The 17,098-nt window shown below is 41.9% G+C and overlaps 1 protein-coding gene across 1 annotated transcript in view; it reads right to left on the bottom strand.

The window, feature by feature from the left end:
- Positions 1-17,098, bottom strand: part of kiaa1549la (KIAA1549-like a) — a 90,463-nt gene that overhangs the window by 17,856 nt on the left and 55,509 nt on the right. The window contains exons 10-13 of the mRNA XM_070907826.1: positions 16,192-16,363; positions 14,115-14,275; positions 12,036-12,071; positions 5,830-6,023 (exon numbers count right to left, since the gene is read on the bottom strand). Coding sequence (XP_070763927.1) covers positions 5,830-6,023; positions 12,036-12,071; positions 14,115-14,275; positions 16,192-16,363 — 563 coding nt within the window. The remainder of the gene's footprint in view (positions 1-5,829; positions 6,024-12,035; positions 12,072-14,114; positions 14,276-16,191; positions 16,364-17,098) is intronic.

Below are 17,098 nucleotides of genomic sequence, written 5' to 3'. Positions count from 1 at the left end.
CTCAGTATCAGGGTCCTGGTTCACTGCCACACTGTCATGTCTCACTGGGACACTTGAGTAGAACAGAGCCATCATTAATGTTATTAGCGACACCTGTGCTTTCCTTACTATGAAAAGTCAAAAGGTCTACGGCTGTGTTCCAAATCACTCCCTCGTTCACTCGTTCACTACTCCCTATAGAATGGACGCTAAAAAGTTTACAGTGCGCAGTAAATTTCTCAAACACTTAATAATAATCAACATTTAGCATCATCACTGACAGCTGTAGAGACCCAGCATATGCCATGGACACCACTCTTTTCATTCTACTGTTGGAATTTTTGAGGGCACTATATAATAGGCTTACACACTCAGAATTTGGACACTTAAATAAAGTGGCAGACAGTAAATATATTGCATTCTTGGTTTTTTTTAGATTACAGTATATGTTTTGTTTAAAATTGTATGTTGGAAGTGTACACTGAAGTGACTTCATTAAACAGTGAATTTATTTATATATTTTTAGCCATGTAAGCAGACAAGTGAAATGTCTCAAGAACAAACAGATGTGGTGCCGACATCCATGTTCCCCACTTAATGAATTGTGATCATTTTGGTGATCCCTTAACTTTTCCTCTTGGGTAAAAAATTTCAATCTGCCAAATATTTTGGTTCGTGACCAAACACCTGCAAAGCTAAAGACATTCCCATCAGCTTCAACTGTACTTTGTGTCTACTGCTAATTGTCAAATGTCGGCATGGTAACACGCTAAAATAAAATGGTGATGGTACCATTACACCTGCTAAACATCAGCATGTTAGCATTGCCATTGGGAGCAAGTTGATGTTAGCATTTAGCTCTCAGCCGCACTGCGCCTCAGAACAGCCTCACAAAGCCACTAGTGTAGTTGTAGACTCTCAGTCTGTGTCCGAAATCCCTCCCTACTTGCTATATCATGCACTATACTGTATCTACGGTCAGCCATTTGATTGTGAAATGTGGGCAAGGTATCCTCTTCACTCATGTTTTACAATCTACATTTCGACATCATAATTGTATATACTATGATTTTCTGTTGTGAATCTATTCTCTTTCTATTCTTTCATTCTTTTCCCTGTTAAAAGTTTCTTTTTTTGTTTTTCCTCATTTGAATCGAGGGTCTAAGGACAGAGGGTGTTGTATGCTGCACAGATTGTAAAGCCCCTTGCAAATTGCAAAATTGTGATTTATAATATTGGGCATAAATGAAATTGGTAATTTTACAGATGTCAAATTATAGTTGCAGCAATCCACAAGTGTCTGAGATCTCCTCACTATGGAGCAACCTACTGAGTGTCCAATATACTGTACGTAGGGGTTATTTAATGAGTGACTTTCAGACACAGCTTCTTTTTTTTTTGTTTGCTTGCCCAAGTCATCTATCTTTCCTGCCATGAACACTTTTCTTATCTCCCTTTTTGCTTCTGATTTATCACACCAAGGCCGCTTGTGCCCGTGCATTTGAAAAGAGAAAACCTTTCAGAAGTCTTGTTCTGTGTTCAGTTATCACTATAAAGCATAATTGCATCCTTTGTTGCTGTTTTGGTGTGAAGTTTCCCTCTCTCATCCCATTGCCCTCCATACCGCACTGGTTAGAGGATGAGATACTGCCTCATTTTCTAATTAGTGTACACCCAGGTGGTTGAACAATCTACGATACCGTCTTTGAAAACTGGCTCCCCATAAGTGTATGTATGTGTGCATATATACGGGTTGGTAAAGCTGATTATCGCACTGTGCCGGCTCTTACGGCATTTTACACTGTCATCATTGTTACACTGAATGGCTCCCTCTGGCATGGCTATAGCCAGGGTTATAAATACACATGTGTTTATCATCCTCGAGAAGCAAAGCACAACTAATCCCACCTCCATTCAGTTTGGTTTAGTAGTGTGTAAATATGAGCCACTGTCTTGTGTGGGTGTTTCTGAATTTGCATTTCTGTGAGAGGAGGCATGATGCATTTCTCCTTAAGGAAAGGTGTCACCGTTGAACGTGGGTGGGTGCGTGGGTGTAGCTTGTAGTACAGCGTTTGTGTCGGGCGACGGAAAAGTTAAAAAAAAAAGTGTTTTCATCATTCTGTTCCAAATATTTTCTGTGTTCATACACAGAACAGATTATAACTTATAATCCTACTGAAGACTATTGGGAATAAGACTGTTTTGCACATTTTGGTAATTACATTTAAAACTATGTGATGTTTACAAATCATATTCATCGCTCATGCATAAAAATAGAAGACAATAACAAAAGAGATTAGAGTAGAAAACATTCAGAATAGCAAAGACAAATAAAATATATGGAAAAAGACTCAAAGCTAAATTAAATGCCAAATAGAGAAAAAGAAATAAACAAACAGGCAACTCTGATAAAATCAGGATATGCTTTCCGATAAAAGTACGGGCAGCCTTATTTCCTCGTGCATTTCGTTCCAGAGCCTCGGGGCCCTGATGGCAAAAGCTCTGTCTTCTTTAGTTTTCAGGCTGGACTCCGGAAGAGACAGAAGACCACCGCCCGAGGATCTCAAACTAAAGACAAAGGTTTCATAAGGGACTGAAAGGTCTAATATATAATCTGGAGCCAGGTGAGGAGCCTTAAAGGTAATCAATAAGATCTTAAAATCAATCCTAAAACAGATGAGAGGCTGTTGCAATAAGAGATAATAGCGTGTACAACTGTTTTCTACATCTCGTAGATCTTATTTTTTCTGCATGTCTAAGGTGATTAAAAACATGATTGGACAAGCTTTGTGATATGTTGTTCAAAACACAAATGATGCTATCAAACAGGACACCATGATTTCTTGCAACAGGCTTGAGATGTGTATGTATAGCCGATAACTGATCGGTGTGCTGGAATTTTGTCTCATCCCATGAGTTTCCAAAAGCACAGACTACACTTTCTAACACAGACCTCTAAAACGACTCTATTATCCTTCACTTAACTTTTGACCTTCTCTTACAGTAAAAGTAAGATACCAGCACTTCTGTATTCTGTTTGCTCCTCAACCGACTCGTTATTGTTCTGGTTTAGAGGGACATCAGATGTCTGAAATGCAAGACAAATTATTTTGCATACATATTCTAATTATTAGTAGATAATTATCTGCATACTACCTAATGGATTTGTAAGTCATTTATTTCCTGAAAGTCAGTCAGGGGTGCAGAACTTGGCAGCAAGAAACCATCTAATTCCATGTCATCCGCATATTTAAAATGCGTGGGCAAGAGGCACAGGCTTGACATTCATTAGTGTGCAGGGTGTATAAAATCCAGTGCGGGTAATTCTTGCTAATGAGAGGACACAGTTTCTCTCCTTAATGAAAATGTCGACGAAATCGTTCGTCCAAAAATGTTATTGTTGTATGTTACAGAATCACCTCAGCTTCAGGAGGTGAATATGGGTTTGTTCTGTCCTGAATGACGACTAAAACGATCTTGACCCAGCTATGCAATACTGCTGCATCTGTATCAGTATTCAGAGTCACACTAGAAGGGGCGAGGAAGTTGTTGGAAATCAGGAAAATAATACGTTTTTTGCATGATTTGAAAACTGGAGGCTGTGTATGGGAGAAACAAAACGAGAACTAACTAACAAGAAGAGAGTGCCATAATCACTAGGCCATATTGCATATTTAAAAAAACTTAAGTTGTGTATGCAAGGGGAGGGGGTCCAGTTGATTTGTGTCTATGCAAAACCTCTCTTGGCCATTTTGCATGCACTTAAAGTGTGGCAATGTCCCCTCAACTGCTAAGTTGCACAAGTTGCCCGGGTTTATTACATTATGTTCTAAAAATAACACCTGTGCAACATCAGTCAAGCTTTTGTACAACACATTTGGTCACAGAGTTACTGAGGATGAACCTCACTAAATATGAACCTGCTTACATTTTGGATAAAATCGGAATCATGGGAAGTCATGCTGCGTTTGCTACCACCAGTGCTTGTTCATGCTGCACAGACAACAATCAGCTGGATTACTTTGATGCTGAAATTCAAATATGAATGTGACGACTGTGTGACAAGATCTGAAGTTATAAGGAGCTACTTTTTAATATGATTTCAAAACTGATTCATGGGTGTGTATGTATCTATGAGGAGTTATTTCTGCTGATTGTAGCAGTTTGTGTGTTTCCATTTGACTGAGCTACGACTCTGAGAAGTGGTGTGCCTTCTGAGGTAAATTTTCTCAACAGCAAAAATTCAGATGCTGTTCAGAGGGCAGTATCTATTAATATCTAAATCATGTATTCATAATTGATTACATTCCCTCTATGTAAATCTTCTGACACATACTGTTGACCATTACAAATAGTCCATCCTCCACCTCCTACTGAGACAGACCTTTACACTCGTCTCTCAAAACATATCACTCCAACTGATCAATCACTTTCTGAGGACAGTTATTGTTGGACGCAGCTTGTGCGTTGCAGCTGTAGTGGCTGGGGCTGTTTAAGTGGATACTAACAGTTGCCAGACAATGCAATATGCATGACTAGAGGAGAATGTGAGATACTCCAGCGTCCAGCCTGTCAGCTGATCTATCATAAGGCCTGAATCATTTAAACCGGTAATTTGCATCATCCCCAGCCATAACCCCCTCACTCCCAGCAGGATCTTACATCCAAAATTTGTTGATAATCTCTGTCTATTCTTATCTAAAATCACTGCAGTAAAATCGTCAAGAAACATTTCCGGCCCACTAGGATGTATGTGTCAGACCATGGCTCAGATAGGTGTTAGGCTGTTCACAGCTCGAAACTACTGTGGCTGTATTCTTGCTAAAATTCTCCGTGTGTTCTTTCGCTCTTTCAACAGTGCACTGCATCCGTGTACTGGTCTCAGCACTGTTAAAATCTCCTCTTAATGTCTCTAAACTGCTCCTCGTTAACACTGGACTTATCTTCAGATCATGTCAATCTGTCAGAGTTTGCACTGCTTACTGTGGGCTTCTCTCTGGCTTAACACTGCGATGCACAAACAAAAACTGATGTCTGGTCCTCCTGCAAAGCTCAGGGTTTTTTGTCGCTGGCTTGTTCGCTGACTGAAACAGCTGCTCGAGAACTTTGAGGTTCCCCTTCGCGAGGCTTCCAGCTGGGAACAATCTGTCTGATCAGCTCCTTAATTCAACTCTGTACTGGTGCAGAATCACACGCTATAGGGATGCTTTGAATGAGCAGGCTTTGCCTAAACATCCACATTTGGGGTGAATTATGTATTATGATGTCAGCAGTATGTTAAAATGTCTATTTGCCCCAGTCTCTAACTGGCATCTATCACGGTTGTGTAGATCAGTTTTTCTGAAACTCAAAACAGTTAATATTAGATTTGAATAAAAATGTAGGAGTCTGTCTTTAACAATGAAAATTGTGACAAACTCACCGAGAGTTATCACCCAACTCTGCAGTTCCCCTCAGCTCTACCGAGCGATTTAGCGTGATTAATGCTGCTTAAAATTTGGCCCTTTTAAAGCAGAACAATTCCCCTCAATATTTAAGGGTTCACATTACCAGTGCTACCACCTTTACTACTACTACTATTACTACACATTATCTGTGTGAGTTATGACCAGTACCGCGCCCAAATGAATTCAGGTAAAGGGCGTCTTAGAGTCCTGACCTACAAATAATGCCCAAAGACCACATTTTATCATATCCAACATATCTGATGTGTCACAATGACTTGTTGATATCCAAAGTTTGACATGAGGTCAATGTCTTTACAAAACTGATCCAAAACAAACAAATAAGTAAAATAAATCCATTTTAAGCAAACATGCAAGCAAATAAATGAGTCAGTAACTGTCTTACCCTCCTTTGTGTATGTCAGCAGATGGAGGCCTCTTGCTGGCGGTCCCATCCTGGTGGACCTTCTTATCCAATGACAGTGACAGTGGAGCATCTCGTACAGGCAGCCCCAGCACCAGTGTCTCCTTGGTAACGGAGATGGCCTCATCACCAGTCCGACCCATGTGCTTCTTGGCGTAGTCAAAGCCCTGGACAGGCTGGCAGGGGAAAAGATAACACACACCAGGGGTCAGGATTGGATTGGACCAACAGCAACTTGATGCCATAAAACAAGCAGCAGTTTTCAGGACATAAAGCACATGCAGAGACAGCAAAAAGGCAACACAATATACAATAGTATTACCTAGTACAGTATAGTTTCTCATCTTTACTACATAGCACAAGTCAGGGAAATACTGTACGTCAATGTCATTTATAACCCACAATAATGAGCAATGAGTGATGAAGCAGCCACAAAACAAAACGTATGCCATGATGCATGGTTCCAAAAAGCATAGCAAAGTATAGCAAGCTGCACCTAATGTTGGCAAGAGGGTCTCAAATTGATACAATTGTACAATTTCCCCCCGGGGATCAATAAAGTATTTCTGATTCTGATTCTGAAATTGGTATGGAGCCACAAGATTAATTCAACAACCAAAGCACATGACAGCAGACAGATGCACATAGTGCAAATGTTATTTCCCAAGACATTTTGAGAAAATCCTAAATTACAATTTCTCCAGAAAATCTTCATGTTTCTAAGAATGAATCAGGCATTATTTTACATAAAAATAATCCCATTTAAATCAGCCTATATCACAAATTGGTGATGCAGTGCGAGAAATGTGTCCCTTTCCCAAAATAAGACCCTGTAGATTCACAACACTTGCCCCAACTCTGGTGTCAGGTATGGGTGGCCACAAGAACCAAAGTATACAAACTTGCGCTGAAGTGTGCAAGGCACGAGGAGACAGGGGTTTTGTTAGCAGTGGTATTGAAGAGTAAGGACCACACTAAACTGAACAAAATGACACTTGTAGGTACGTTTTTAAGCTGTCTGAACTAGCCTGTGAATTAACGTTAGCAGTGCTATATAGTTGTGTTAGCTTAGTTGCTTGTTCATGTTTATAAGTCAGATAAGAAGTCGACTTTAGTAGGAAAGCCAATCAGGGTTGTTTTTGGTGGCTGTCTGGCAGTTAGTCAGTCTGAATGATGATAGAACAATGATTCTTATCTGATTAGCTGTATGAAAACAAGTTCTCTATGGTAACAGCATTCTGTCTGGTTCGAATGGTTGGTTGGTTATAAAATTATATAAATTTGGGTACTAGTTTTTCCCCAATAGGGCAACCCAAACAATTGTGGGATGGTCTGGGGAACAGATAAGGGAAACAATCTGCAGCTGTGGTTACGGCATAATGTAAAACTTGCATATAGTCATGAACTTTTATGCATCTACCTGTGGACTTACTCATACTAAAACTCAATATCAAAGAAATAATTGCAAAAAAAAAAAATTCAATAATATAACATTTAATAGTACAACACTGACACAGGCCTTTGTGTCTTCATTTGCAGTATAAACCAGTCAACAAATGGATTAAGTCTATAATTACTGGTAATTCCGATCTGATGAAGAGCAGCATTTAGACTTTCAGCCCAGCTCGACATGGCTGAACGGTTGTCAGAGTTGCTTACAGCTAACATGACATGGTCCCCTGAATATTAAAGAAAAACCTCCAGATAAGTGTTGCTTCCATTTCAGATAAAAGGTAATTGGATGGACCTCCCTCCCTGAACCAGTTTTTATCAGCCTCCAAACACCACGGCTGGCATAATGAAAAAGTTGCGGGAAATAAATAAATAAATAATAGGGCTTAACGGCACCTTTGAAGTCAGGGGTTTTGGCTTTAAGAGACAAAGAGAGAAAGGCAGCAGAAGACGCGTTTTGCTGAGCCTTCGAGGCCCGGACACGTTCTTTGTATAACTAAATGCCTTTCAATTTACGGAATAGAGAACGAGAGGGGGAAAAAAAGGAGAGGAAAAACCCTTTTTAGGTTACACAACAAAGCAGACGAAACCCTGATTTTTTGCCTCCCCTTTTCTATTTTGAGCGGCTCTAAAATGGGACGCCTAATGCATTTGATGATGCATGTTAAATTCTGAGTGCATGTGAGGTTAGGCAGCATGGGCATCCGGCTGACGGCGTTGTTAATAATTCATCAGTCATACACACCGCTGTGCCATCAGCCAGCTCCAACACACGTGGCTGCAGCCAGTGGATGAGTGTCAGGAAATTGATACATGCTCATAAAGCATTCACACATTAGAGAGAGAGAGAGTGGGGAGAGGCCCTCTCACCATGGCATGAATATATGGATTGAGTGTGCGTGTGTGTGTGTCTGCACGCATCCTCTACCCAATGAAGTGATGTATGATGACAGTTGTGACTATCGTGTGAAAGATGTATGGGGAGTGCATTCATTTGCCTATGGCTGTTCAGGTTGGGGGGAGATAAGTTGTGAGTGTGTTTGTGTGTTTGTGTGTGGACATGTATTACTCATGTTGTGGGGGACTTGCCTTCCTTTTGGGGACAAAACGTAACTCCCCATAATGTAAATCTTTAATCATTACAATCATTATAAAATGAAGTAAGGTAAGGGTTAGGCTTAGGCAATGAAATGAATGTGAGTCAATGTAATGTCCTCTGAAGTGATGGAAACACGACTGTGTGTGAGTGTGTGTTCATGAAGAGCAAACAAAGGGCAGCAGGCGAGTGAGGTGGTGAATTAAATGTGCTGTTCCAAATACATCCCTCCACCAATATGCATTATGTGTATGGATTATTGAGGAGCAAACATTAGATGTGGTGTCAGGGGCGTTGAACTGAGAGCGGCGACCTGACGCACGCTGCACATTGACAGCAAAAGATGCGTCATTCAGTGGCTGATGGGTAACGGCTGTCATGCACGGAGACAGTATAGATTCTCAGAAATGACAGGGCCGAGGGGCGTAACCTTGAAAAGTGCGCCTGACATTTCACGACTCGTGTTTTGCTGCACTGGCTCAAGGTCTTTGTCTTTCTCTGTCTGTTCTTTTCACACTCACATATCCTTCTTTCCTATTTGTCTCGGCCTCTTTTTCTTCCTTTCTAATCCTCCGTCTCGTTCTCCACCACGATCTCCCGCTCTCATCCACTGTCCACTGACAGTGCGTTGACTTAACAAATGGCCATCTTTCATCTTGCGCGAGCGGCTCAGTTTAATGAAGACTTTGGCTGTGGACAGGCGCGAGCCTCTGATCAGTCTGTCAGAGATGGATGGCAGTTTTCTACACATCCGCTTAGAGCGGCGACGGAGGAAAAGAGCGAAGAGAGAAGAGAGGGGAAGACGGCGACATGTGGGCCGACCGTTTCTTTGTACCTAAAGACGTCATGTGAAGTGGCTGTGAGCGCGACCCCGCTGCACCACCAAATTATCCGCACTTGCCTGCACTATCAAACAGAAGCTTCTCCTCTTGTCTAATTTTAACTCCGAGCAACAGCCAACAGCAGCTTGATGAGGTACAGCAGATGGATGAGATATGCTCTATTCCCCCTGTGGCCATATTGATTTAAATTCAGCTCTAGCAGGACGAATGGCGAGAGGCGCACCACAGAGCTGCACCACAGAGCTGCATGCAAAAAAAACATCCCAAAGAGTGGGCACATTTAAGAAGTAAATAAAAAAACGCAGCGGGGTAGACTGTGGTGCACATCAGCATGGTGCTGCACCAGCTAGATAAACTCCTCCTGGGGCAGGTTGAGGCACCCGATGCAAAACACCATGAGTCCTTTAAATGGCAGCCACTGCATTGTACTTTCATTGACAGCCATACAAATGAAAAATAGATTGCCTCTACTTTTGCTGATTCCACCTCTATTGTACTCCACACGGAAGCCGGCTATCTGAGGCTTTCACGCCTATACAAGAAGGCACAGAGGGAGTAAAAGCCATTTTGAAAAACGTTCCGGCTGCATAGCAGACGTGCAGAGCGATGAAGTGAGCCGGACTCTGCAGAATCACTCTTTAACGCTTAAACACACATGCAGACCTGAAATAAACCGCAGTATTGATCAGCAGCTTTAGCTTGTCCTGCGTGGTGACTGATAGCTGAGTGGGTTGGGAGCAGATCACACACACATGCAGGAGTGGAGGAGTCTATTACTCTGCTTAGGTCTGGTTAGTAGTCATATGACAAGTCACTGAGGTGGGTTTCTGACACAGACCCCATTTACACCTGGCATCATCTGGATAATCTGTCTGGATATGCAAAAACATGCTATTGCAAGGTTTAAATACACACAGGATGCCTTGTGATCAGAATGCGGATCATCCAGACCTCACCTGGAGGTTTTCTGGCTCGCATTGTGATCACATCTCAGTCTCAAGTGTACATTCAATCCGTGCAGGGTGAACACATTCTTAAGAAAAAAGATCCACCCAGCAAGAACAGAAAGGTCAGCAGTTAGCAAGTCTTTCTCATGAAAATGTGATTATTATGATGCAGAATCGGGACAAAGAGAATACTTATCAAAACCAGGTGTAAACGCAAAGGCCCATGAATTGGATGTCATTATCCAGACTACACACAGGTCACATGTTAATACCAGAATCACTTTTAGGAAAGGGTCATTTTGCGTATCCTGGTGGCTTAGGGGTCTAAGATGCTGACCATGTAATCGCAACGTCCCCCAGTTTGGGTACAGACGGGGGTTTTTGTTCCATGTCATCCCCTCTTTCATTTCCTGTCACATCTCTCAGTGTTTACTATCTGATAAGGCAAGCCAGTATGGACACAATTACAGCGACCAGTAACTCTTTCAACGTACATGTGGGTATTGAAAACCTATGCTTTAATGACGTGTTTAACTACAGTGTGCCACATTGCCACAAGCTTTTCCCAAACTAAATCCCTGTGTGAAATATTTATCTCATTTGCTCATGCATGCCACTGCTTGAGATAGGACGAGGGTAAATACGACTGTGGATAAGAACAGTGATTGTGGCCTCACAGCACACCACACCACTGGATACTCATTTCGGGACTCTTTAATATTTGATGCGCTCTTTCGTAAAACATAACATAAGTAATATTAAATGTTTACAAGCGATTGTGGAAGCAAACAAAACCTTGTAGCTGGGAAATTAAAATGTTTATGTAATAAGTATAAGGAGATGCAGTAAAGCAGGGACAACACACAGATCATGTACACATATTTACATTACACCAGCTCCACTACCCGCCAGAAGTGTCCCGTCTACCCATCCCTACATCCTTCCTTCACTAGCTTCACTTTGCATCGTGAAGGATGAGGACGAGAAACGCAGGATCAAAATAACCTGCAAATCAGCCGACATGCTCCACCACAGACACAGTCGCCACGGGGACGACTTCTGCACGGTTCTTTGTAATTCAAAGCGTTTTAGCATTTTCTTTTTTTCCCGTCATCTGTGACCACTGCAGCTCCTCTTTGGGTCCAGCCATGATAAAGTAGCCCCCATAATTCAGTGGAGAGCCTCATATGAAAAAAAAGAATTGGGTTGGGGGTCCGTGTAGGGATCCTGCTGAGCCACTGTGGGTTGAGAGTGGCTTCGTCTGAGAGGATAAAACGACTGGCTTGAAAGGGAAAGGAACTGGCAGAGAGGCAGTCTAGGCTGATGACACAAGCTTGAGTCACTTTTTTATGGATGCTACAAAATAAAAATAGATTGCTTTGGTTCACAGGTGTTGAGCTTCCTTTCCGCTATTCATGTTTATGAGCCCCGTTTAAAAATGGCTTCTTCTGGCTGGCAGAATTGAGCTCATTTGCTTGTATTTACGAGCTGGCCCCTCCTTGTTAATTCAGCCGATCGACTCAAACCAAAACAATTTAAATCTCAAGGAACGTGCTTGTGAATTTTACACCCCTGTTACAGTTACACCCCCTCCCTCTCCCCCCATTGATCTTCCATAGCCAATGAGGATGCTGGAATAAGTCATGTCCACAGCACAGTAGCCACATGCACGAATTTACCCGGCAACAACGACAGGCAGCACATACAGAAATAAGCAGCCAACAAGGCAGTTAGGCACGAGCTGATCAAAACAGTCAAAATCAGCAAACAAAGCAGTAACGCATTCATCCATTAATACATGAATTAATTCAGTCAGTCAGTAATCCACCCAACCAGTGTCTTAGGGAATACCTGGTGGTGGTAACTGCCCTCCCTTCGATATGAGGTCTAAACAGGGAGAGAGTCAGAGGGGTTAATATAATAATAGAATAGAAAGAATGGGAAAGATAGGATAGGATGCGTCCAATTTTCATAGTTTGGCCATCACTCCTATAGCATTATACTCAACAAATGAATGGCTGAGACCTGGCAAGTTCAGTTGACATTGGCAGCTTCAAGACGGCAAGAGAGACGAGCAGTCGATCAGACAGGTTTTAAAGGATAAAGTGGAAGGTAATTCTTTTCCATTGTTGACAAATCTCACGAATAGACCATAACAGACACATAATTTCATTATTAAAAAAGGCTCAGTGATTTCCCAAAACATCTGGGCACTGTAGGTGTTAGCAACAGTAACATGTGGAGTAAATAGTGCTGGGGGACTATTTTCATCTGCGGATGAATCCACATTTGGTGCGCAGTTATTACACAGTTGTCAACAATTTCAGGTGTGCTAATTTTTGGTTTTACCTCAAAATAAAGTAGTTTATATAATCTGGCTAAACTGGTGTTGCTTGTTAAGAACTAGTCTGCTCTTATTTCTTTCCCTGTCAGTCACAAGGTCACCGTGTTCCCAGATTTCAGCAGCTTGGTAAGCACACAGTATTACAGTATCATAATTGACAGATATGATGGTCAAAACTATGAAAATAAGATTCAAGTTGTAACCAGTATAAAATACGTGTTGCCCACTTTGCTTCAAATGAATTGTGTTCAACTGGTGTCAAAATGAAGCATTTAGGATAAAGAGTGGAAACATTCAAAAGCTTTCTCTGTGATTCATGTAACTTTGTTTTGGCATGTTAACATATTCGGGTTTGATCAAATTAAGAGTATCAGGAAGCTGATTACAATGCCCAGTTTACAGCTACTCGTACAGCATCAGCTACACCATCTGCTACTGCTTCACTTTTGGTTTGCTTACACAGAACAGCACAGCATTATGGGTACATTTTGATGTCAGCCTACAAAGGTATAACTGCTCCATCAGGATATTTGTGGGAAGCATCAGAAACATTGTGCAGATATTTGCAGAGATTTTTTCTACTACTGCTCAGTCGAGGAGGGAATATTTTAGTGAGGGTCAAAGCTTTTAAGTCGTCTTTGATCTGGAGACAGAAATATTCTGTGTGTTGGTTTATTCATAGCATTAGGGAGATTCCTTTGCTGGGTATCAAAAGTTTGTGTGAACTGCTTGACCTGAATAGGACCCCAACCAGAGTGTGGTCAAAAGGCGGGTCATTCAGTGCAAGTGCAGCCAATGACAGGAATTCCCACTGGAGTAGAAGTCTAATCACGATATCAGATGTGAAACACTTCAAGATTATGGAATTCTGAACAAAGCCGAGCCCCGTCAATAGCCTCTTCAGAACAAATGAGGCTGGCCAGCTTATGGCTTGTTTACCACTTCACTGACTACAGTGACACAAGCAGCTGTTGTTCTGGCGTCACGCGCCGCACGGTGTCCAGGAGAACAGTCTGACCCGATCAAACCAGCTGGTGGCAATCTATTACACACATGCTCATTTGAAAGGATTGATTTTTATTTAACCTCAAATGAGTTGATGTGGAGTGAACGCTATTATTGTGAAAGCGCCGACATTACCCTAAGGTTCGCTTCCAGTACACTGAGCCCGGCCCATTTCTTCTTGGCCGATTAGTCTTTGCAGCATGCATGATTAGCAATAACCACGGGCTATTGGGCAGCAAGAAAACAGATGAGTGAGGCCTGCACAGACGGGATTCAATTGTTCTGACCTGAAGGAACAAGTTAACACAATCAGTTTTCTGTGCGATACGTCACTCGTTCAGAACTGGGTTATGTAGTCTTCGTTGAAATCGCTGTCAAATTGGTTTGGGGGACAGGTTTAGGTGAAGCAGTGATTGTTGAACGTTTTGGGGTGAGACTTAACTCCCCAAGAGTGAGCCAACAGCTGCTTTCTATTAATAGTAGAAGAAAAAGAAGAACAGGGAGAACAAAGAGTAGAAATAGGCAGTAAACGAAAGCAGGAGAAGGGGACAAAGTTGGATGGCTAAGTTTGAAAGTCTTACCTTGGAGCGGGTTTTGAAGGTCCTGAAGGCGCCAGTTTTGAAGATGACCCTGTTCCTCTTACACAGAATGAAGGCCACCATGCCGATCACCACCATCAAAAGGAAGAGAGGCGTCAGAACGGCCATGATCCACAGGTTGCTGGGCGGCGTCTTTACCACGGCTACAAACATACAAATATTATCCGTCAGTTGTTGATTGTGCGTTCAATCAGTCCTGAGCAGTTTAGCCACTAAGCAAGTGATTACAAAGCACGCAAGACAAGCTTAAAGTGGTGATGCACTCATCTGAGTCACCGACAATTTGTACTGTTTGTAGACTTGAAAAATATATTGAGAAATGTGCTTTAAAGTACAACATAAGAAAATTAGCATGAACCTTTCACGAGTCTTTCACTTAAATATCTTCCATTTAAATATCACTCAAGTATCGTTTCCTCAAGGTCCCATAGCACAGAAGAGTTTTCCAGAGGGATGTGTTTTCATTTGAAGGACTAATGCAGTTTGTTTCCACTGAGCCCGTCAAGGCAAACTAAATGAATTTTATAAGAACACCGTGTTCAGTTTCCAGCTTGAGCATTGTTAGGAGGAGCTGTAAAGGGTGCTGATGGTTGTTGGTATCTCTCCAGTTTATTAATTCGAGATTCTGGGGAAATGTGAGGGAGAAAAGGTGAGAGGGCACTTTATCTTCTCCAACAACAACAGTACGAACATCCTGCTGAACATTCTCTGAAAGCCATTTAACAACAAACAAAGTGTAGCCAAGAAGCACTAGCTAACCCTAACCCTTCTTGACATAATATTCTTTGGAGTGTGGTGTTTTTCTTTTGGTCGCTTTTTTTCTGCTTTGCCTGAAAGGCAATTAAGACACTTCCCAAACACTCCGGAGGCGCATCACACAATGAAGAGAGATGCTTAGGACTGGAAAGGACAGGACAGGCACAGCTGGTGACTCTGAGGAGAAACGACAAACTATCGGACAGAAAGGAGCGCGGACTAAGGGCGTACGAAAGGATCGGCGTGCCACAAAAGAGACTGTCTTCCCAACCAGGAAGGTTGTGCCAGTAATCTATAAATAAGTGTCGGGCTGACTGTTTTTGAAAGGTTGCCCCTCTATTATTGTTCATGCAGGTTAAATTGCTGCTGCCTCTTCATGACATATAAAGACACTTTTAGAACCAGAACTGTGTGTGTGTGTGTGTGTGTATCAAGACTGGGGTCCAAAAGGTAACCAGGTAGTCTACTTTGTGACATATACATAACAACAATCTCCTGAACATAACTTCAGAGGTGAGGAAAGACAATCTTTGATTTTGAATTTGCAAGTTTTGAATTTGTATTGACATTCTAAAGCTTCACTGGATGCATAGGGCATTATGGAAATGAATGGAAATTTATGGAAAACCCAAATGCTACCCAATGTCACGGTAAGCCAAGACTGTTACGCTTGAGTTCAGCAGATAAACCCTAAAGAGCAGTTAAACTGGGAATGTTTTCGGCAGTGTGGTGCCTCTACAATGGCTGCTAAATGAGAAATGTGCTCCGTGAGTTGACTGTGCATCATAATATGTATGTACACATATGTGCAAACAGCTAAATGCAAACAAATGTGTGAATACGTGTGTAAATATGCAAAAGAAAAACAGAAAAGAGTCTACGTGCTGTACTGTTCCCATTTTAATGCAAATGACTTCTATAGCTGGAGTAAAGCGCCAAGTACATGAACAAATGGGAATAAGAGTATATATTTAAATTTTGTCTATAAACTTCAATAAACTATGAGTTCATTAACATTAGAATAATGAATATAAACAATAAGTCACTGGAGTTAAAGCAGTAGTTCCACATTTTGTTGAGTTGATGAGAGGATTGACACGACTCACATATCTGTACAGTAAATATGCAGCTAGAGCCACCCGCCGGTCAGTTTAGCTGAGCATAAAGACTGGAAGCAGGGGGGAAACAGCTTAGCATTTAGACAGCAGGGGAGTCTGATGAAAGATGCTACTGCGCTGCATTCTGGGAAATGTAGGGTTTTTGGAGGAAAATTGTGCACTGTACAGTAAGATAACAAGCTTACGTTCAGCCTGCACTTGAACAAAGTATCCCAGCGTCAGAGCCATGGTCTGAGAATCCAGACTGCTGAGGGTCTTGGCAGCATTGGTTCCCGTGACGGGTGCTCCGTTCAGCTGGACGTAGTAAGTCATCTCTGCTGGGTTCTTGGGACCAGGCAGTCGACGCATGCTCACCATCTGGAAGAGTACAAATAAAGTGTCCAATACCTCAGTCTGACAACGGCATTTTGTATGAAAGTGGCTTTGACCGAACTACACACACATACATCACCTTTACATAATAGCTCTGGACTAATTTGATCAAAAGACTCATAGCTCATTCTAAAGAAAAATATATCATCTATGGCCAAAATCCTTTATCTCTCCACGCAGATTAAAAATCTCTGCTGTATCTACAGTAGCCCAATCAAAAGTCTGAATCAGCTCGACTGCTTTGATCATGACGAGCCATTTGCTGCAAGATAACTACACTTGGGGAAGACACTCGAGGATAACTGCGTCACTTGAAATCTCAATTTCCTTTCATCATACATCAAACACCTTTTTTTTTTTTTTTTTTAATTTGACGAACACATCACACGGTTTAATCAAGTCTGGTAATTTGATTTTGTCATAAAAAAGAAGGGATGTGTCTTATTAAATGACTGGATGCTTTCTCCCCTCACTACAACCCTTCCCCCACGCTCTCCCTGTAAGACTCTCCCTCCTCCAATTCTGCAGCCATAAAACTGGTCATCTGTGACTTCCCATAAAACCTTGAGGGTGTGTAAGGCATGAGGCCCAGGTGGAGTCAGTCGTTGTCTTCATTTGCACAATATGGAACACGAGGCAGCGAGGTGACACATACCGAAAGTAACAACACACAACCTCTGTCCTTCTGTGCTTATGAGTACCTTCAGTTCAAGTACATTC

Source organism: Enoplosus armatus, chromosome 6 (genome assembly GCF_043641665.1).
Source record: "Enoplosus armatus isolate fEnoArm2 chromosome 6, fEnoArm2.hap1, whole genome shotgun sequence".
Taxonomy (NCBI): domain Eukaryota; kingdom Metazoa; phylum Chordata; class Actinopteri; order Centrarchiformes; family Enoplosidae; genus Enoplosus; species Enoplosus armatus.
This window is presented reverse-complemented; position numbering and strand designations above follow the sequence as displayed.